The 23,806-nt window shown below is 36.5% G+C and overlaps 1 protein-coding gene across 16 annotated transcripts in view; it reads left to right on the top strand.

The window, feature by feature from the left end:
- The window catches only part of SPAG16 (sperm associated antigen 16), a 1,190,570-nt gene that overhangs the window by 25,534 nt on the left and 1,141,230 nt on the right, over positions 1-23,806 (top strand). For all 16 annotated transcript variants that reach the window (XR_007920574.2, XR_011387124.1, XR_011387125.1 and 13 more), the window contains exon 5: positions 10,907-11,044. Coding sequence is in view for 13 of the 16 variants with exons in the window: in XM_051849131.2 (XP_051705091.2) it covers positions 10,907-11,044 (138 nt within the window). In the remaining 3 variants the exon portion in view is untranslated. The remainder of the gene's footprint in view (positions 1-10,906; positions 11,045-23,806) is intronic.

Below are 23,806 nucleotides of genomic sequence, written 5' to 3'. Positions count from 1 at the left end.
TTATTCCAAGGTATTTGATTGTTTTTGTAGCTATTGTGAATGGGATTGACCTTAGCAGCTCTTTCTCAGTCATGGCATTGCTTGTGTATACAAAGGCTGTTGATTTTTGTGCATTGATTTTATATCCTGCCACTTTGCCAAACTCCTCTATGAGTTCCAATAGTCTCTTAGTAGAGTTCTTTGGATCCTCTAAGTACAGAATCATATCGTCTGCAAAGAGGGATAGTTTGACTTCTTCCTTCTTGATTTGTATTCCTTTGATTTCTTTTTCTTGTCTGATGGCTCTGGCTAAAACTTCCAGAACTATGTTAAATAGCAGTGGTGAGAGTGGGCATCCCTGCCTGGTGCCAGATTTCAGTGGAAATGCTTCCAACTTTTCCCCATTCAATAGGATGCTGGCTGTGGGTTTTTTATAAATTGCTTTGATTGTATTGAGGAATGTTCCTTCTATACCCAATTTGCTTAGAGTTTTCATCATGAAAGGGTGTTCTATTTTATCAAATGCTTTCTCTGCATCAATTGAGATAATCATATGGTTTTTCTTCTGCAGTCTGTTAATGTGGTGAATCACATTGATTGATTTGCGAATGTTGAACCATCCCTGCATACCAGGGATGAATCCCACTTGGTCTGGGTGGATGATTTTCCTGATGTGTTGTTGTATTCTATTGGCCAGAATTTTATTGAGGATTTTTGCGTCTATGTTCATCAGGGATATTGGTCTGTAATTTTCTTTCAGTGCTGCATCTTTCTCTGGCTTAGGGATTAAGGTGATGCTGGCTTCATAGAAAGAATTTGGGAGGATTCCCTCTTTTTCGATTGTTCTGAATAGTTTGAGAAGAAATGGGATTAGTTCTTCTTTAAATGTCTGGTAGAATTCAGCGGTGAATCCATCTGGTCCTGGGCTTTTCTTTGTTGGGAGGGCCTTTATTACTGTTTCAATTTCTGTTTCAGTTATGGGTCTGTTTAGGTTTTCGATGTCTTCATGGTTCAATTTAGGTAGGTTGCATGTGTCCAGGAATCTATCCATTTCTGATAGGTTTTCCTGTTTGCTGGCGTACAGGTCCTTGTAGTAATTTCTGATGATTCTTTTTATTTCTGTGGTGTCTGTTGTTACATTTCCTTTTTCATCTCTGATTTTATTGATTTGGGTCTTTTCTCTTCTTTTTTTAGTTAGTTGGGCCAATGGGGTGTCAATTTTGTTTATTTTTTCAAAAAACCAGCTTCTCGCTTGGCTGATTTTTTGTAATGTTTTTTTGGATTCAATCCTATTAATTTCTTCTCTGGTTTTAATTATTTCTCTTCTCCTACTAGATTTGGGTTTGGTTTGCTGCAGTTTTTCTAGGTCCTTGAGGTGCGCTGAAAGCTCATTTATTTGGTACCTTTCCAATTTCTTGGTATAGGCACCTATTGCTATAAATTTGCCTCTCAATACTGCTTTTGCTGTATCCCATAAGTTTTGATATGTTGTGTTGTTGTCTTCATTTACTTCCAGAAAGTTTTTGATTTCTCTTTTGATTTCTTGAATGACCCAGTGTTCATTCAGGAGCATGTTGTTCAGTCTCCATGTGTTTGCATACTTTCTGGGGTTTCCTGAGTTGCTAATTTCCAGCTTCATCCCGCTGTGGTCTGAGAAGCTGCATGGTATGATTCTAATTCTTTTAAATTTGCTGAGACTTGCTTTATGGCCTAGTATGTGGTCAATCCTAGAGAAGGTTCCATGCGCTGCTGAGAAGAATGTGAAGTCTGTAGATGTAGGGTTGAAAGTTCTGTATATATCTGTTAGATCCATTTGGGCTATAGTGTCATTTAAATCTGCTGTTTCCTTGTTGATCTTCTGTCCGGATGATCTGTCTATTTCTGAGAGTGGAGTATTGAAGTCCCCCAGTACTATTGTATTGGAATCTAAATCTCCCTTTAAGTCCCTTAACATATCTTTTAAATAGACTGGTGCCCTGTAATTAGGTGCATATACATTTATAATAGTTACATCTTCCTGTTGAATTGAACCCTTAATCATTATATAGTGTCCCTCTTTGTCTCTCTTAACAGTTTTTGTATTAAAGTTTATTTTGTCTGATATTAATATGGCTACACCTGCTTTTTTTTGGTTTCTGTTGGCATGGAATATCTTTTTCCAACCTTTCACTTTCAGTCTGCATGCCTCTTTGTTAGAGAGATGTGTTTCTTGTAGGCAACAAATAGTTGGGTTGTGTTCTGTGAGCCAGTCAGCTAAACGGTGTCTTTTAACTGAAGAATTCAGACCATTAATGTTCAATGTGACTATTGATACGTAGTGACTTTGCCCTGCCATTTTCCCGGAAATATTTTCTAGTATATGCTTTGAGCTTCCCATGCTCTTTTACTGGTAGGTGTTCTTCCCTTCCCTTCTTTCATATTGATGGCCGTGTTTCTGTGTTTCTGAGTGTAGCACATCTTTAAGTATCTTTTGCAGGGCCGGACGAGTGGCCACAAAGTCTTTCAATTTCTGTTTGCTATGAAAGGTCTTTATTTCACCTTCATTCACAAATGAGAGCTTGGCAGGATATAATATTCTGGGCTGGCAATTTTTCTCTCTTAGCACCTGTGCTATGTCTCGCCATTCCCTCCTAGCTTGTAGGGTTTCTGATGAGAAGTCAGCTGTGAGTCTGATTGGAGATCCTCTGAGAGTAATCTGACGTTTCTCTCTTGCACATTTTAGGATCTTTTCTTTATGTTTCACTGTGGTAAGTTTAATTACCACGTGTCGTGGTGAGGATCTCTTTTGGTCATGTTTATTGGGGGTTCTATGAGCTTCCTGTACTAGGATATCTCTGTCCTTCTCCAAACCTGGAAAGTTCTCTGCTAGTATCTCACTAAAAAGGCCTTCCAATCCTTTCTCTCTCTCCATGCCTTCAGGAACTCCTAGAACTCGAATGTTGGTTTTTTTGATAGTATCCTGTAGATTCCCAACAATATTTTTTAGGTTTCTAATTTCCTCTTCTTTTCTTTGGTTTGACTGTATGTTTTCCTGTGCTCTATCTTCTAAGTCCGATATTCTCTCTTCTGCTTCACCCATTCTGTTTTTAAGGCTTTCTAATGTGTTTGTCATTTGATCTATTGAGCTCTTCATTTCATTTTGATTTCTCTTCACTATAACACTTTCTTGTTCTACTAGTTTCTGAGTTTCATTTTGACTCTTCCTTAAAATTTCGTTTTCACGAGAGAGATTTTCAATCTTGTCCATTAAGGATTTCTGTAGTTCAAGGATTTGCTTTTGAAAACTTCTAAATGTTCTTATCATAAATTTTTTGAAATCCGTATCTTGCATTTCTTCTATCTCATCATCTTCATACTCTTGGCTTGGGGTGTTTTGCTTATTTGGAGGCATCATAGTGTCATCGTTGATCTTGCTCCCTCTATTTCTGTGTTTGTTACTCGGCATAGTTAATTCTTCTTGCGTCACTGTGCGTTTTTTTTTTTTCTTTTCTTTTTTTTTTTTTCGAGGCATTGACTTCTGATTATGTATCGTGTAAGAATTTTCCCCTTAATCAGAATTAAGTTAATCACATAAACGTCATGCTTCCTCTATTATGCTAACTTTTACTACATTTGAGAGATGTAAATTTCACATGTAAAATTATCTTTATAAATTATTGCACTGTAATATCTAGACTGCCTTGTAGTTGAATGTTTAACTTAAGGTCAATATACTGTTTGCTGTATGTCAAGGTTTTAAAAATATTTATGAAGATGAAGCCTTTTTCTTATCACTCAGGCATTTACCTTTTATTATTTTTATTGATAGAGCATGTTATATAATTTTACTTCTACCAGCAGCTGTATATTGCAGGTGACTACTGTCATATGTCCATTTTGTAGATAAGGAAATAGGCTTACAGAAGTTAGGGAATGTGGCTCAGTAACTGTCAACAAGTCATAGCCAGTAACTGACAGCATAAATCCGGGCCACACTGATGTAAAAGAACAGTCTCCTAATCACAATACTGTACTGTGGAATTATGCAAGGGAATGTTGAAAAGATAATACTAATAAATCTAAATTTTTATTTGGCTAGGGACTAAAAGAACTTAAGTAATAACTATTTATTTAGAGTCCAAATTGGTGCCTACTTTCTGTATAAACTTCAGAAATGATGGGGACTAAGCTTGCAGCAATACTTTATTTTTTCTATGAAGGACTCAGCTTCCTAAGTGGTAGAGTCTTGACACTACTGTGTTCCAGCATTTTCAGTTTTGGCTGTGATTAAGAGAACTCTGTCTTTGTTTTTATTTTTTTATTTAATAAATGTGAATTTACAAAGTGCAACTTTTGTATTATTGTGCCCTCCCCCCCCCACAACCTCCCTCACTCCCACGGCCCTCCCCTCTCCCATTCCCTCTCCCATCCTGCCCTTCATCGAGTTTCATTTTCAATTATCTTTATATACAGAAGATCAACTTAGTATATACTAAGCAAAGATTTCAACAGACTGCACTCACACAACTGCACAAGGTGTAGGATATTGTTTGACTAGTAGTGTTGCTTTTAAGTTTCATAGTAAAACACATTAAGGACAGAGATCCTACCTGGGGAGCATGTACCCAGTGACTCCCGTTGTTGATTTAACAATTGGCACTCTGATTTATGATGTCAGCAATCCCCCAAGGCTCTTGCCATGAGCTGTCTAGGCTATGGAAGCCCCTTGAGTTCACCAACTCTGAACTTGTTTAGTCAAGGCCGTATCACAATGGAGGTTCCTTCCTCCCTTCAGAGAAAGGTGCCTCCCTCCTTGATGGCCTGTTCCTTCCGCTGGGGTCTTGTTCACCAGGATCTTTCATTTAGGTTGTTTTTGCCACTGTGTCTTGGCTTTCCATGCCTGTGAGACTCTCATGGGTCTTTTAGCCAGATCCGAATGCCCCAGGGGTTGATTCTGAGGCCAGAGTGCTGTTTGGGGCATTTGCCATTCTGAGTCTGCTGTGTGTCCTGCTTTCCCCGCAGGATCATTCTCTTCCTTTTAATCCTATTCTTCATTATTTGCATACACTGGTCTTATTTGTGTAATCTCTTCGACACATACCCTATCTTTTTGATTGGTTATGTACTTATACTTATCACTTTACCAAGTGAGCTGACATTGGTACATGCCTCCTTGATAAGATTGAGTTGAAATCCCCTGGCACATTTCTAGCTCCACCACTGGAGGTAAGTCCAAGTGAGCATGTGCCGACCTGTATATCTCCTCCATCTCTTATTCCCATTCTTAAATTTAACAGAGATCACTTTTCTGTTAATTTTAAATGCCTAAGAATAATTGTGTATTGATTACAGAGTTCAACCAGTGGTATTAAGTAGAACAAACAGAGCAACTACAACAACAAAAAAATACTAAAAGGAATAAAATAGTAAGTTGTTCCTCAACAGTCTAGACAAGGGCTGATCATGTCATTGTCTCTCATAGTGTCCATTTCACTTCAATGGGTTTCCTTTGAGATGCTTGTTTAGTTGCCATCAATCAGGGAGAACATATGATATTTGTCCCTTTTGGACAGGCTTATTTCACTCAGCATGATATTTTCCAGATTCCTCCGTTTTGTTGCAAATGACTGGATTTCATTTTTTTTTATTGCTGTATAGTGTTCCATAGAGTACATATCCCATAATTTCTTTTTTTTTTTTTTTGGACAGGCAGAGTGGACAGTGAGAGAGAGACAGAGAGAAAGCTCTTCCTTTGCCGTTGGTTCACCCTCCAATGGCCGCCGCGGCCAGCGCGCTGCGGCTGGCGCACCGCGCTGATCCGGTGGCAGGAGCCAGGAGCCAGGTGCTTTTCCTGGTCTCCCATGGGGTGCAGGGCCCAAGCACCTGGGCCATCCTCCACTGCACTCCCTGGCCACAGCAGAGAGCTGGCCTGGAAGAGGGGCAACCGGGGCAGAATCCGGCGCCCTGACCGGGACTAGAACCCGGTGTGCCGGCGCCGCTAGGCGGAGGATTAGCCTAGTGAGCCGCGGCGCCGGCTCCCATAATTTCTTTAGCCAGTCATCCGTTGATGGACTTTTAGGTTGATTCCATGTCTTAGCTATTGTGAATTGAGCTGCAACAAATATTGAGGTGCAAATGGCTCTTTTTTTCCCTTTAATTCCATTTGGGTAAATTCCAAGGAGTGGGATGGCTGGGTCCTGTGGTACTGCTATATTCAGATTTCTGAGGACTCTCCAAACTGTCTTCCATAGTGGCTTTACCAGTTTGCATTCCCACCAACAGTGGATTAGTGCCCCTTTTTCCCCACATCCTCGCCAGCATCTGTTGTTGGTTGATTTCTGTATGTGAGCCATTCTAACCGGAGTGAGGTGAAACCTCATTATGGTTTTGATCTGCATTTCCCTTATTGCTAAGGATCCTGAGCATTTTTTCAAGTGTTTGTTGGCCATTTGGATTTACTCTTTTGAAAAATGTCTGTTAAGGTCCTTGGCCCATCTTTTTATTTATTTTTTTCCTGTGGTGTTCCTTGATCATTTTATAGATTCTAGTTGTTAATCCTTTATCTGTTGTGTAGTTTGTGAATAACATCTCCCATTCTGTTGGTTGCCTCTTTACTTTCCTGACTGTTTCTTTTGCTGTAAAGAAACTCTTCAATTTGAGGTAATCCCATTTGTTTATTTTATCTTTAATTACCTGTGCCTCTGGGGTCTTCTCCAGGAATTCTTCGCCTGTTCCAATGTCTTGAAGGGTTTCCCCTGTGCTCTCAATTAGTTTCATGGTGTTGTGGCGTATCTCTAGTTCTTTGATCCATGTTGAGTGGATTTTTGTATAAGGTGTAAGGTAGGGGTCTTGCTTCATACTTAGACATGTGGACATCCAGTTTTCCCAGCACCATTTGTTGAAGAGGCTGTCCTTGTTCCAGGAGTTGGTTTTAGGTCCTTTGTCGAATATGAGTTGGTTATAGATGTTTGGATTGATCTCCGGTGTTTCTATTCTGTTCCATTGGTCTAGCCATCTGTTTTTGTACCAGTACCAGGCTGTTTTGATTATAACTGCCCTGTAGTATGTCTTGAATTCTGGAATTGTGATGCCTCTGGCCTTGTTTTTATTGTAAAGGATTGCTTTAGCTATTCTTGGTCTCCTGTTTCTCCATATGAATTTCAGCATTGTTTTTTCTAGGTCTTTGAAGAATGTCTTTGGTATTTTGATTGGTATTGCATTGAATCTATAAATTGCTTTAGGGAGAATGGACATTTTGATGATATTGATTCTTCTAATCCATGAGCATGGCAGGTTTTTCCATTTTTTTGTGTGTTGTTTTCTATTTCTTTCTTTAGTGGAGAACTCTGTCTTTGTAAAATATTTCCCTACTTCTGTTTCAAAAACCATGAAGAGAAAATTCTCATTGGCTGCTTTTCAGTATCTAGATGACTTTGTTTCTTTAATATCCTATATTTTGGTAGTCATTCTAGAGGAAAAATAATGCTTGTTCTTCTGACACCATTTATATATTTACTAGAATTCTATCATACTATTAATCATTTGTGGTAGTGGATCTGAAACTCTTCAGATATGAAGAAAAATCTATGAAAGATCCATGCATTTGTTCTCACTGAAAGGCATGCATAACAGGGATATTAAAAATTCATTGAAATGTGTATCATGAAAAAGCTATGCGTACATTTCAGAAATTTTTGGACAGAATAAACTTTTAATTCCATTTTTCCATGAATTTTTTCAAGTACCTTCATATTCCCTATTTCTGCATGATTCTAAGTAGTTATGAGCCTTATCGTAACTATTAAGAATATTGCTGTAATTTTATTGGAAATTATTTTATTGGTGATTTTATCTTACAATAAATTTTATTTCATATTCCTAATAGTTATGATGCTCTTTTCCCCCTTAGAACACTTTTCAGTCTTACCCTAAAAGTGAAGGAACATGAGGGACGAAATAAAAAAAAAATTATTTTATTTTATTTTTGACAGGCAGAGTTAGACAGTGAGAGAGAGAGACAGAGAGAAAGGTCTTCCTTTCATTGGTTCACTCCCCTAACGGCTGCTACGACCGGTGTGCTGCACGGATCCAAAGCCAGGAGCCAGGTGCTTCTTCCTGGTCTCCCATGTGGGTGCAGGGCCCAAGCACTTGGGCCATCCTCCACTACCTTCCCTGGCCACAGCAGAGAGCTGGACTGGAAGAGGAGCAACTGGGACAGAATCTGGCGCCCCAACTGGGACTAGAACCCGGGTTGCCAGCACTGCAGGCGGAGGATTAGCCTAGTGAGCTGCAGCGCCGAACTCTTTATTTTATTTTATTTTTTTTTAAGATTTATTTATTTGTTTGAAAGTCAGAGTTACACACAGAGAGAAGGAGAGGCGGAGAAAGAGAGGTCTTCCATCTGCTGGTTCATTTCCCAGTTGGCTGCAATGGCAAGAGTTGCACTGATCTGAAGCCAGGAACCAGGAGCTTCTTCTGGGTCTTTCACGTGGGTGCAGGGGCTCAAGGACTTGGGCTATCTTCCACTGCTTTCCCAGGCTATAGCAGAGGGCTGGATGGGAAGTAAAGCAGGTAGAACTTGAATTGGCGCCCATATGGCACGCAGGCAGCAGCTTTACCCCGTAAGCCACAGTGCCGGCCCCCAGGGTTTTTCTTTAAAGCAAGACATACAGAATTGCCACAAAACTGGAAAAAAAAAAAAACAAAAAATAAAACTTTATGTGAAAGAATGTGTTACTGAGGAAAGTTATATTTCTGAAGTTTGTAGATTAAGATGTCCAATTATTTACAGTCTTAACTAAATTTAAAGGTATCTGATAATTTTATGGCAGAAGTTTTGCATGATTAATAATTGATTGTTGAAGACCTAGGTAGATATGATAAAATACATGTAAATATTATGCTTGATTTGTTCTTCTTTTAGCACATGGTATATTCCTTGTACAGTATTTAATTTAAAGAAAACTACTAAATACTTACTTTCCTTATACATATAATTCCTTTAGTGTTTTTTGTTTCCTGCCTTTGTGAAAGCAAGTTGCTGAACACCAGTTTTATGATCAGAAAAGTTTCAAGGTTCAATACATCAATCAATCCCTATGTGTTCTTCTGTTTGAGAAGTCTGAATGACATTCCAAATATAGATAAAATACTTATGATTTAATGGCTGTCCATTTGCTATTTTATAAATAGTGGCAAATATTACATTATATTCTAATAATTCTTCAGAATACTTCACACAAACCCTCTTGATGCTTTAATATCAAATAAGAAAAAATACAAAAATATGAGTATTAATATGTGGCCTATTAATAATATGACTTGCCATAGGAAAATGGTAATTTCAACATTTATAACTAATATAAATGATACATAGCACATCTACAGCAAGCTTGGTAAGGGTTTCTTCATTAATCACTATCACTTGTAATGTTTATCTGTGCTTAAATTGCTTTTCAGTTTTATTGATTGCTATACACAGTGATTAAAGCTGTAATTATTTATAATTTATAAAGGATCCTCTAATGTTCTATTTTACTGAGAAAATCCAAGTTCCATTGTTCTTGCCTCCCTTTTATTAACCTTCTGCCTCTGTCCCTGGGCATTTCCTTCTCTGCCATCACACTTGCTGAACCACACAGGCTGTTGTCTCTTTTTGTCTACTGCCTCTCAGCTCCTCTTCCCTACTCAAAGACATTGCTCCTGTAACTTCCCTGTCTCTCCTACATATTGATTCTTCCTCTCTCTTCTGGATCATTCCTGTAAGCATACAGTTGTACTAGAATATCTCACAAGTACTAAAGGAGACACCCCTCTTCTACTCCACATCCTCTCCTAAGTGCATCTTGGTTTTCTAAACTCTATGGCGTATTTCCTTGTAAGCCACCCTCCTAACTCTGTGGTTTGGTTTTTATCCCCATGATGCTACTAAAACTTTTTCAGTAACTTTCACAATTGCAAAATTCACTGATTGATTCCCAGAACTCCGTTTCACAGTCCTGGCAGCATTTGTCACTGTTGGTTATTTCTGCCTTCTTAGAACACTTTCGTCCCTTGGCCCCTGGGCCATCTACTCTTATTTTCCCACGACGTTACTCTTCTTAATCTTTTTTAGTTCTGTTTCTGTTTTTACACCAACTTTGAAATGGTGTAGTGCTTTATGACTCTGTCCTCTAATTTCATCTTTATATAACTTTTTTTCATCTTTATAAAATTTATCTTTATATTCTCTGCCTTGCTTGGTCTCTGGTGACTTTATTTTTCATTTTTATTTTAAAGACTTATTTATTTATTTGAGAGGTAGAGTTACACTCAAAGGGAGAGACAGGGAGAAAGGTCTTCTATCCACCAGTTAACTCCCGAAATGACTCCAACGTCCAGAGTTGGGCTGATCTGAAACCAGGAGCCAGGATCTTCTTCTAGGTCTCTCATATGGTAGCAGGGGCCCAAGCACTTGTTCTGTCCTCTGCTGCTTTCCCAGGCACAATAGCAGGGAGCTGGATCATAAGTGGAACACCTGGGACATGAGACAACAGCCATATGGGATGCTGGTGTTGCAGGCGATGGCTTTACCTGCTATGCTACATGGCTGACCGCTCCATTTCTCTTGTTCTTTCTTATTTTACTTCACTGAGCTTATCACCATCCCCACCAGATTGTAAAATTGATGAGATAGGAACTTAGTTTTGTCAATGTTACCAGTGTCTGGAAAAATGCTTGAAATGTAGATGTCTATTATATTTTATATACAATGATGTTATCAGTGCCTAGCGATTCATTAATATTTTATATACAATTTATTGAGAATGATTACACTTAAATTTATAAATGTGATATAGAAACTAAATACTGTAAAATTGCCCAAGTCTTAACCTTTTGAACTGTAGATGAATTAAGCCAATTTGGTAGAAAGAAGTGATATAAAACTGTTTGTTCTGTTTTATCCTAGGTATGAGTTAATACAGAAGGGAGTAACTGAACTTAGAGCTTCTGGGAATGTTCCAGACGTCTACAGCCAGATTATGCTTTTAGAAAACGAGAACAAAAATTTAAAGAAAGACCTGAAGTACTACAAACAGGCAGCTGAGTATGCTATTTTTAAACAATTGTTTTTATTTTAGACTGAGTAAAAATGAAGTTGAATGAGGCTTATATGTATAATGTACCAGAAACTTAATTCTGGGGGGCTGAATTTTATTTAAGTTCCAGTAGTAAAGAATGTAAATAGCTTTACCAGCAAATTACCTGATTAACTGATGAGAACTCTGAAAGCTGCAACTCATCATCAAGAGTGGAACACAGGAGGTTCTGAAGGAAGGGGTTAATTTGTTATAAAACAGTCACTTCTTTATCTGTTTATTAATCTTTGCATGATTTGTGAAGTTTTATCCTGTGATGATGAACTAATTTCCAAGATAATAACAAAATTACAGAAAGCAGTAGAGGAATTTTAGTATTTGAAAATTCCCCAAAAGGAATAATGTAAATGATGGACTTTGGGGAAACGAATATAAGCCAGGGGCAGCTACTGCTGCCATTTGATTGAATTTTGCTTTGGACTTTTTCTCAATGCATGTTTATCTCCATACTTCATAGCAGCCTTTAAATGAAATCTATAGTAATGCCTCATGTAACTTTTTCCTTTAACTTAGTTTTTCATTCAATAACATGACAAGCATTTTTATAAAGTACATTTTATTCTAAAGATTTCAAAAATATATCTGAAAGGAAACTTGTTTTGTGAACGTTGGTATGAATTTATATACACAGAAGAAACTTAGAAGCCAAATCTCTCTACATCTTCTTTCTTTCTAAAACTAATAGATGACTTTGAACTTTTGATGGACAATTTCTGTAAACAACCAGTGTTATTCTGGCAAATAAATATGTGAATGGGTTGATTTGGGGTATATCTACTCATCTGAGACAGTGTTACGTGGAGAAACCAATGCTTAGATGTGGAAGACAGTTCATGTAAGATCTGGTAATTTTGCATTACCTAAAATGTTACTTAGAATGTTTACATGGCAGTGTATGATGAGCTACAGGAATTATGTTATTGGATCCAGTGCTCTCTACTCTTGGTCTGCTTCTCAGAAGTGGCTTGTTCTCTTTGCCCTGATGCGTACTGTAAGATTGTGTAGAAGCCCGATAGAAGCACTTGGAATTTGATAAAACAAATTTTTCACAGTACTTTCTGCATATACTGTTTCAGTTCCTGATTTCCTTTGAATTTTTGACTGAGTTTGCCAGTTTCATTTTGACTAGATACAGTATTTTATGAAATAAATTTTATCTAAGTAACATTAATTATTGTTGATTATTGGATGTTAACATTAATTACTATAATCAAAATTATATCAACTATCATCTATTAAAATAGGTATCACTGAAATGAAATATTTGTTTATTAAAATATCAGACTATAGTTTTAAATTCATTAGTTTATGGTTACCTCTCAAATTTATTTCATTCAATATAATTTAAAATTTAACAAATTAGAAAATAAAATATTTATTTGCCTTAATCTACCTGACATGAGAACTTTGAAGGAAAACTCCTTGACACATGATAGGTGTGTAATATTTATTTTATTGAATGAATATTAAGCATGGCGTACTGTCACAACGCCTTTTGGTGAAGTACATGCTGTAACCTAATTCTTCTGATTCATTCTCAGGAAATGGAGAATGAAATTTTGTAAAGTTTCACAAACTACATTTGTCATGCTAACTGTTTACTCCAAATTATAATATTTCATCACCCATGTTTCTCAAGTTTCTAGTAGAATCGGTTTTAAATATGAGGTTCCTTCTGTAAGTTAACCTAATGTTTATCTTCTAAGGTTAGGGTATTTCTTAAGGCAAGATAATTATGGATATAAAATACTGTAAAAATAGTTAATATGCAAAAACTCAGATTATAAGTATTTTGTTATCTGTGATTATACTTGTAGCATTTAATAATGTATCTAGAAAATTCAGGCAAATTGACAGTAAAATTAATATTTATTTGGAGGAGAGTTGCTGTGGGAAAGTGTACTGAACTTAAAGTTCAGATACATGACTTCCAATATTCTGCCATTTATTAACTCAATTTTCTTATTGTTAAACTGGGAGTAATTATATGTAATGTTATTAACTCCTAGGGAGTGATGTGATAATTAAATGAGACAATCTATGTGAAAGAGCTGTATAAATCCTAAAGTAGTTTGAAATGTCAGTTATTCTTAATAACTCTAAAGGCTGTCATTCCTGAGTTTTATTAAAAAATCATCACTTCATTAACATTGTTGAAATTCACTGATGAAGCATATAGAAAGAAGTGTAAGTGGAAAATATTTTATGCTAAAGTATCATTTGAACTGCTATAATTAAGTCAAGGCATTGTCTTTTTATCTGTTGTAAGCATTGTCAAATTTTGAACAATACCACTTTTGTCTGTACTTTCTATGAATGTAGATTATCTTCTGCAGTAGAAAGTTTAGCAAATAATTGATGAGAAATTGATGAGACTTGATAAGAAAAATCGATGAGAAAATTTCCTTAGAGCTCTTTTAAAGGAGAAAGTATATTATTGCAAATATCTGTGATTAGATTGAAGAAAAATTATTTTACATATTGAGTATTGGAGATGAATTATATAATAGGTTGCATCTTCCTTGGAAAGGGAGAACATAAAATTTTAATTTTATATTTAAATGTTAAACAATTATTTTAAATGGAGAAATCTGCTATTTAAGTGACTTCCTGCACATTTGCCCAGAATTGGTCATTGAATGATGAATAGAAAAATCCCTTGAAATTATAATAACTTTCAGTTAAGAGACTATTTCATAAACCTTGTCTATCTTGGTAGTCGACATGTCTATATGTACACTTTGGTCTGAAGTCCATAAATTGCTACTATGCAATTTATTAATTAGGAACTTGTTTGTCTTGTATACTGGTGCTTTTAGAAATCACCCAGTTTTTATATTTGCATCATCTACAGTCCAAGGGGACACAAAGTGGTAAACTTTGTACTCTAATTTTTGGTGATTTGCCTTTCATGTACTGTAAGTGACCTTCTCAGACGATGAAGAAATCTTTGCTGTCCAATTAGCAATCTTTGTCCTTCTGTACATTTGTCCTATTTTTTCATTCCTACCATCCTTCAGATCTGTGACAGCATGTTGTTCTGCTCCTCCTTCCATCTTATCAACAGACTCCCTTCCTTCTTCTTGCCTCTACCCTAGTGACCATCTCCAGGTCCAATAAGAATAATGGTATACACACGCACACACACAAACGACATGTTTTAGGTGGTGTTAAGTGCTATGAAGAAGAAAACTGGGTAAAAAGACAGATAATGGAGTGATGTTTTATATAGAGTGATGGGGAAGTCCTCCGCTATTGAAGAGACTGAGGCTAGAATGCCATACTTGGGAAAATGGAATTCCAGGCATAGGCGAAATGAAGTATAAAGAGCTTATGGAAGGAATGGGTTGGCCCATTTGAGGATTAGCATGAAGGCGTTAGTGACAGCAACAGAGGGTTAGTGGTAGAGGCCCTTTGTTAGAACTTTAGAACTTTTTTTTCTCTGAGAGCTGTGCAAAGTTGAAAGGAATTTTTTTTTTAACTTTTATTTAATGAATATAGATTTCCAAAGTACAGCTTATGGATTACAATGGCTTCCCCCCCCCCCCAATAACGTCGCTCCCACCTGCAACCCTCCCCTTTCCCACTCCCTCTCCCCTTCCATTCACATCAAGATTCATTTTCATTTCTCTTTATATACAGAAGATCAGTTTAGCATACATTAAGTAAAGATTTCAACAGTTTACTCCCACACAGAAACATAAAGTGAAAAATACTGTTTGAGTACTAGTTATAGCATTAAATCTCAATGTACAGCACACTAAGGACAGAGATCCTACATGAGGAGTAAGTGCACAGTGACTCCTGTTGTTGACTTAACAATTTGAGACTCTTGTTTATGGCATCAGTAATCACCCTAGGCTCTTGTCATGAGCTGCCAAGGCTATGGAAGCCCCCTGAGTTCACTGACTCTGATCATTTTTAGACAAGGCCATGGTCAAAGTGGAAGTTCTCTCCTCCCTTCAGAGAAAGGTACCTCCTTCTTTGATGACGCATTCTTTCCACTGGGATCTCAATCGAGGAGATCTTTCATTTAGGTTTTTTTTTTTTTTCCCCCCCGAGTGTCTTGGCTTTCCATGCCTGAAATACTCTCATGGGCTTTTCAGCTGGATCCGCATGCCTTAAGGGCTGATTCTGAGGCCAGAATGCTGTTTAGGTCACCTGCCATTCTATGGGTCTGCTGTGTATCTCACTTCCCATGTTGGATCATTCTCTCCCTTTTTTATTCTATCAGCTAGTATTTGCAGACACTATTCTTGTTTATGTGATCCCTTTGGTTCTTAGTCCTATCATTATGATCAATTGTGAACAGAAATTGATCACTGGGACTAGTGAGATGGCATTGGTACAGCCACCTTGATGGGATTGAATTGGAATCCCCTGGTATGTTTCTAACTCTACCGTTTGAGGTAAGTCAGCTTGAGCATGTCCCTGTTAGGAATTTGGAAAACATTATGCTGAGTGAAATAAGCCAATCCCAAAGGGACAAATACCACTTGTTCTCCTTGATAGGTGACAACTAACTGAGCACCAAAAAGGAAACCTGTTAAAGTGAAATGAACACTATGAGAAACGGTGACTTGATCAGCCCTCACCCTGACTGTTGATGAGCAACTTGATATGTTATCCCTCTTAGTATTTTTTTTTTTGTTTGTTCTACTTAATACTTTTGGTTGAATACTGTAATCAATACACAATTCTTCTTAAGTGCTGAAACTTAACTGAAAAGTGATCATTGTTAAATATAAGAGTGGGAATAAGAGAGGGAAGAGATGTGCAATTCGGGACATGCTCAAGCTGAAAGGAAATTTTAAGCAAAAGGGTAATGTCAGCTGGTTTCTGCATGTTAAATAGACATGGTGGAAACTATGTATTCTAGAAAACATTTACAGGCTGAATTATTTGGTTAACTTTATGGTAATAATGAAGTGAAACCAGCTCCTTATGGGACAATTAAGTTATTACAAGAACAACATCTGCTGTTATCTACTCTGTATTATTAACCCCCCTAAAACTTTGGTTCAGAACAGACAATTGATCAGGTATTGTGGCTAAGGAAACACGAGTACATGATACTTTGTCTTTTGTTATATATAAGAATGTAATTATCACTCAGATTCCTCATATGTAAATGTAGTAATATTATCTTTGTTTAGCACAGTATCTGAAATCTGGTTCGTTCTCAAAATAATTAAATCACCATACTGTATTAGAACATTCTTTATTCTCTTTCACAATAGTATAGTTTGTGACTGTGTATGCTTCTTAAGAGTCCCATAAACTTGATGAAGGCAAAGGTTATGCTTATTTTGTTCCTCATAGTATAATAAACACAGTGCCTATTACTTTGACAGAGGCTGAGTGGACAGAATATTCACTTTCAAAAGCACTTTTTTTTTTTTTTTTTTTGGCAGGCAGAGTGGACAATGAGAGAGAGAGACAGAGAGAAAGGTCTTCCTTTTCCATTGGTTCACCCCGTAATGCCCCTGCGGCCAGCGTGCTGTGGCCAGTGCACCGCGCTGATCTGAAGCCAGGAGCCAGGTGCTTCTCCTGGTCTCCCATGGGGTGCAGGGCCCAAGCACTTGGGCCATCCTCCACTGCACTCCCAGGCCGCAGCAGGGAGCTGGACAGGAGGAGGAGCGACCGGGACTAGAACCCAGTGTGCCGGCGCCGCAGGCGGAGGTTTAGCCTATTGAGCTGTGGTGCTGGCCTCAAATACACTTTTAATATACAGCAGTGGAACAGAAAATGAATAGGAATGGATTTAAAATTTTGGGCATCAAAATAAACCTATCTTTTAATTTATCCACAAACTTATTGAGGTCCCCTTAAAGACTTACAAGTAAATTTACATATATGGCAGTTGATCTTTGACAATGGGTGCCAAAAACACAAACGAGGCAAGACTAATCTCAAGAATTAGGGTTGGGAAAGTTGGACATCACATGCAAAAGAATGTAATTAGATATTTATAACATGCAAAAATCAACTTAAAATGGATTAAAGACAAACTTTTATATAAACTGTAAAACTCTTGGAAGAAACTTGGGAAAAAGCTTCATGGCATTGATTCTGGCAGTTAGTTCACGAATATACCAAAAGCACAGGCACTGCAAACAAATGTGACTATATCCAATTCAGAAGTGTCTGCATGGTAAATAAAATGAAAAGGCAACGTACAAAATATGATGAAAAATTTACATCATGCTGATAAAACAGAATACATAAGGAACTCTTATAAAGAATAGTTAAAAATTAACTGTCCAATTATAAAATTGGCTAAACATTTGAATAAGTATTTCACCAAGGAAAACATATAAATAGCCAGTAGATATATAGAAATAGTGCTCAATGTCATTAATTGTCAGGGAAATCCAGATCAAACAAATGAGATATTCTCAGGATGGTCCTTATCAATAAAACAAAATATGACAATTGTTGAGATTGTAGAGTGATCGGATAGCTTGCATACTGTTAGTGGAGATGTAAAATGGTGCAGCTGCTATGGAAAACAATAGGGATGTTCCTCAAAAAATTAAAAATAGAACTATTATATGATCTAGCAATCCAACTTCATGATTTTTACCCCCAAAATTGAAATCAGAATCTCAAGGAGATAGTAGCATTCTTATATTCATTGCATTTTTTTATAGCAGGTCATGTGTGAAAACAGTATACATGTCCAACAGCAGATGAATGAGTAATTCTGCAATAGGCCCCAACACAGTGCACCTTGAGTACATTATGCAAGTGAAGTAAGCCAGTCATAGAAGGATGAGTACTGTAGGTTTTTACTTCTTCAAGGCATCTAAAATACTCAAATTCATGGAAAGTGTGAATGGTGACTGGAGTGGTGGAGAAGAAAATGGAAAATCATTAATCAGCATGAAATTTCAGTCAAGCAAGATGATTAAATTCTATAGCTCTGTTGTATATTATTGTACCTATAGTCTACATTAGTGCCTTTTACATTTAAGCATTTGTTAATATGGTAGAGCTCACGTATTCTTACCCTGCACACAGAAAAACAAATGAACAGTACCAAAGAATTAACTACATGGTCTTATGAGAGTTTTAACACCAACTTTGTCATTCTTATTTCAATGCAACTTCCGGTTATTCTCTACTTCATATTAAGATATATAATTTTTTTTCATTTTTTAATGATTTACATACATCAAAATGCACAAGTCTTAGCTCTATAATTTGGTGAAATAAACTTTAAACTTCTGTATCCATATCACTATGAAAGATTTCTATCCAGATATTTCCCTTGTGTGCCATTATCTGTCACTGTTATGACTTTAAAAGTTCTTGAAATATTTTTAATTAGCACATAAAAATTCTGCAAATTTTTGACATATACATATTTGCATATATACAAATAATACCCAATTATACATAATCTATCTCCTCAAACACTTGCCATTTCTTTGTAGTGAAATCTTTCAAAATCATTTCTTGTAGTTTTTATTTTTTAGAGAAATATATAGTACTTCATCATTATCCATAATCATTTTTCTGTGCAATAGTACACCAGAACTTCTTTCTTCTAAGTATTACTTAGTATCCATTAATAAGTCTTTGTCCCTCCCTTCTCCATATTTTTCCCAGCATCTGGTAGCCACAACTATACTCTAAACTTCTATGAGATAAACTTTTTTAGATTCTACTTGTGAGTGAAATCACGCAGTATTTTGTTTCTCTGGCTTTGGCATGTTTTGCTTAACTAATGACCTACAGTTTCGTTTTTGTTGCAAATGATAACACTTCATTTTTTTATGGTTGAATAGTATTCTGTTGTGTATATGGACCATTTTTTTTCCTTATCCATTCATGAGCCGATGGACATTATGATTTTTTCCATTTCTTAGTTACTATGAATAATGCTGCAATAAACCCAGGAGTTAAGATATTTCTTTGATGGGTTGATTTCATTTCCCTTGGAAATGTACCCAGTAGTGGAATTGCTGGATCATTGAGTAGTTTCATTCTTAGCTTATTGAGGAACCTCCATACTGTTTCCACAATGGCCATATTAATTTATATCATCACCAATAGTGTACACATTTCCCCCACATCCTTGCCAGCACTTAATGTATTTTGTCTTTTTGATGATAGTCAGTACAAGTGTAGTGAGGTGATATTTTATTATGAGTTCTTTATGTATCATTATTAAATGTATGTTACATATATCACATTAAAATATTTTCTCCAATTCTATGGGTTATTCCTGCACTCTGTTGATTTCTTTGCAGTATAGAAGCACTTCCGTTGAATGAATTTCCATTTGTCTATATTTGCTTTTGTTTTCTGTGTTTTGTGGTCTGATAAAAAAAATTCGTGCCCTTTCCAGGGTCATGTAGTGTTTCTCCTATGCTTTCTACTAGTTTCAATTTCAGTTGTTACATTTAGGTATTTGATCTACTTTGAGTTGAATTTTGTACATGGGGAGAGAGGGAGATCTAGTTTTGTTTTTGTGCATGTGTAAAACCAGTTTTCCCAGCACTACCTATTGAAAAGACTCTTATTCTCCTGGTGCATGTTCTTAATATCTGTATCGGTGTTCATTTGGCTGCATATACGAGGGTTTATTTCTGGGCTTTCTATTCTGTTCCATTTGTCTGAATGTCTGTTTTCATACCAACTCCATGCTATTATAATTTCTATAGCTTTGTAACATATTTTAAAATCAGGTAGTGTAATGCCTTATGTTTTATTCTTTTTGATCAAGGTTGCTTCCACACATATTTTAGTAGTGCTTTTCCTAGTTCTGTGAGAATATGTCATTGGGATTTTGATAGAGAGCGCATTGAATATGTAAATCATTTTGGGTATTACGGACATTTAACAATATTGATTCGTCCAATTCATGTGTATGGAATGTCTTTTCATTTTTTAGTGTGTCCTCTTCAGTTTATTCCTTCAGTAATTTATAATTTTTGTTGTGGAAAGCTTATAATTTTTGGTTAAATTTATGCTTAGGTATTTTATTTTTGGTAACTATTAAAATTAGATTCCATTCTTGATTTCTTGGTCAGCTGATTCACTATTGGCATATCACAAGGCTATTACTTCTTGAATGTGGACTTCTATTTCTGAAACTTTGCTAAAATTGTTTATTCTAATAGTTTGTTTTCAACTTTTATTTAATAAATATACATTTTCAAAGTACAACTTTTGGATTATAGGAGTTTTTCCTCCCATAACCTCCTTCCCACCTGCAACCATCCCATCTCCTACTCCCTCTCCCATCCCATTCTTAATCAAGGTTTATTTTCAATTATCTTTATATACAGAAGATCAACTTAGTATATACTAAGTAAAGGTTTCAACAGACTACACCCACAAAGAAACACAAGGTATAAAGTACTGTTTAAGTAATAGTTCTACCATTAATTCACATAGTACAACACATTAAGGACAGAGATCCTACATGGGGAGTAAGTGCACAGTGACTCCTGTTGTTGATTTAACAATTGATATATTCTTATTTATGACGTCAGTAATCGCCCGAAGCTCTTGTCATGAGCTGCCAAGGCAATGGGAGCCTCTTGAGTTCGCCAACTCTGACCTTATTTAGACAAGGCCATAGTCAAAGTGGAAGTTCTCTCCTCCTTTCAGAGAAAGGTACCTCCTTCTTTGATGGCCCATTCTTTCTGCTGGTATCTCACTCACAGAGATCTTTCATTTAGGTCATTTTTTTTTTTTTTGCCATAGTATCTTGGCTTTCTACTTTCACTGCTGAATTCTACCAGACATTTAAAGAAGAACTAATGCCAATTCTTCTCAAACTATTCAGAACAATTGAAAGAGAGGGAATCCTCTCAAATTCTATGAAACCAGCATCACCTTAATTCTTAAATCTGAAAAAGATGCAGAAGAAAAAGAGAATTACAGACCAATTTTCCTGATGAACATAGACGCAAAAATCCTCAATAAAATTCTGGCCAATAGAATGCAACAGCACATCAGAAAGATCATCCACCCAGACCAAGTGGGATTGATTGCTGGTATGCAGGGATGGTTCAACGTTCGCAAATAAATCAATGTGATACACCACATTAATAGACTGCAGAAGAAAAACCATAAGATTATCTCAATAGATGCAGAGAAAGCATTTGATAAAATAGAACACCCTTTCATGATGAAAATGCTAAGCAAATTGGGTATAGGACCATTCTTCAATATAATCAAAGCAATTTATGAAAAACCCATGACCAGCATCCTATTGAATGGGCAAAAGTTAGAAGCATTTCCACTGAGATCTGGTACCAGACAGGGGTGCCCATTCTCACCATTGCTATTCAATTAGCCAAGAAAAAGAAATTAAAGGGATACAAATTGGGAAGGAAGAAGTCAAATTATCCCTCTTCACAGATGATATGATTCTTCCTTTAGGGGAACCAAAGAACTCTACTAAGAGACTATTGGAACTCATAGAAGATTTTGGCAAAATAGCAAGATATAAAATCAATGCCCAGAAATCAACAGCCTTTGTATACACAGACAATGCCATGGCTGAGAAAGAATTTCTAAGATCAATCCCATTCACAATAGCTACAAAAACAATCAAATACCTTGGAATAAACTTAACTAAGGATGTCAAAGATCTCTACAATGAGAATTACAAAATCTTAAAGAAATAGAAGAGGATACCAAAAAATGGAAAAATCTTCCATGCTCATGGATTGGAAGAATCAATATCATCAAAATGTCCATTCTCCCAAAAGCAATTTATAGATTCAATGCGATACCAATCAAAATACAAAAGACATTCTTCTCAGATCTGGAAAAAATGATGCTGAAATTCATATGGAGGCACAGGAGACCTCGAATAGCTAAAGCAATCTTGTACAACAAAAACAAAGCCAGAGGCATCACAATACCAGATTTCAAGACATACTACAGGGCAGTTGTAATCAAAACAGCATGGTACTGGTACAGAAACAGATGGATAGACCAATGGAACAGAATTGAAACACCAGAAATCAATCCAAACATCTACAGCCAACTTATATTCGATCAAGGATCTAAAACCAATTCCTGGAGCAAGGACAGTGTATTCAACAAATGGTCTGGGAAAACTGGATTTCCACGTGCAGAATCATGAAGCACGACTCCTACCTTACACCTTATACAAAAAATTCCACTCGCCCTGGATTAAAGATCTAAATCTACGACCTGACACCATGAAATTATTAGAGAACATCGGAAAAACCCTGCAAGATATAGGCACAGGCAAAGACTTCTTGGAAATGACCCCAGAGGCATGGGTAGTCAAAGCCAGAATAAACAATTGGGATTACATCAAATTGAGAATTTCTGTACTGCAAAAGAAACAGGAAAGTGAAGAGGCAACGGACAGAATGGGAAAAGATATTTGCAAATTACGCAACTGATAGATGTTTAATAACCAGAATCTACAAAGAGATCAAGAAACTCCACCACAACAAAATAAACAACCCACTTAAGAGATGGGCCAAGGACCTCAATAGACATTTTTCAAAAGAGGAAATCCAAATGGCCAACAGACACATGAAAAAATGTTCAAGATCACTAGCCATCAGGGAAATGCAAATCAAAACCACAATGAGGTTTCACCTCACCCTGGTTAGAAAGGCTCACATACAGAAATCAACTAGCAAAGATGCTGGCGAGGATGTGGGAAAAAGGGACACTAACCCACTGTTGGTGGGAATGCAAACTGGTCAAGCCACTATGGAAGACAGTTTGGAGATTCCTTAGGAACCTTAATATAACCCTACCACATGACCCAGCCATCCCACTCCTAGGAATTTACCCAAAGGAAATGAAATTGGCAAACACAAAAGCTGTCTGCACCTCAATGTTTATCACAGCTCAATTCGCAATAGCTAAGACATGGAATCAACCTAAATGCCCATCAACAGAAGAATGGATAAAGAAATTATGGGATATGTACTCTATAGAATACTATACAGCAGTAAATAAAATGAAATCTGGTCATTTGTAACAAAATGGTGGAATCTGGAACACATCATGCTGAGTGAAATAAGCCAGTCCCAAATGGACAAATATCATGTGTTCTCCCTGATCAGTGACAAATAACCAACCACAAAAAAGGAAACCTGTTGAAGTGAAATGGACACTATGAGAAACAATGGCTTTTTCAGCCCTTTTCTTGAATGTCGAGGAACAACTTACTATTTTATTCCTTTTAGTATCTTTTTGTTCTACTTACACCATTGGTTGAACTCTTTAATTAACACACAATTACTCTTAGGTGTTTAAATTTAACTGAAAAGTAATCCCTGTTAAATATAAGAGTGGGAAATATGAGGTAGGAGATGTACAGTTTGGCACATACTCTAATAGTTTTTTAGTAATTTCATTTGGTTTTTCTATTTACAAGATTGTGTGATTTGAAACCAGTGACAATTTGACCTCCTGCTTTCCAATTTTAATGCCCTTTATTTCTTTCTCTTGCCTTATTTCTTTGGCTAGGATGTACAATACCATGTAAAGTGATTTAGTGTTACTCTTCTACTTTTGTTCTTTTTCAAGGTAGTTTGGTTAACCTAGATGGTCTGTATCCACATAGGTTTCATATCACTTTGACTTATCTCCAATGGAAAGAGGTGGGAAAGATTAGGAGTGATATTGAATTGAATATATGAATTAATTTGGAAGGAATATATGTGTGTGTGTGCTTATGTGTGTGTGGGTAG

The sequence above is a fragment of the Oryctolagus cuniculus genome, chromosome 3, assembly GCF_964237555.1.
Source record: "Oryctolagus cuniculus chromosome 3, mOryCun1.1, whole genome shotgun sequence".
NCBI classification, from domain to species: Eukaryota; Metazoa; Chordata; class Mammalia; order Lagomorpha; family Leporidae; genus Oryctolagus; species Oryctolagus cuniculus.
The sequence above is the reverse complement of the archived record's forward strand: the minus strand, read 5'-3'. Positions and strand labels throughout refer to the sequence as shown.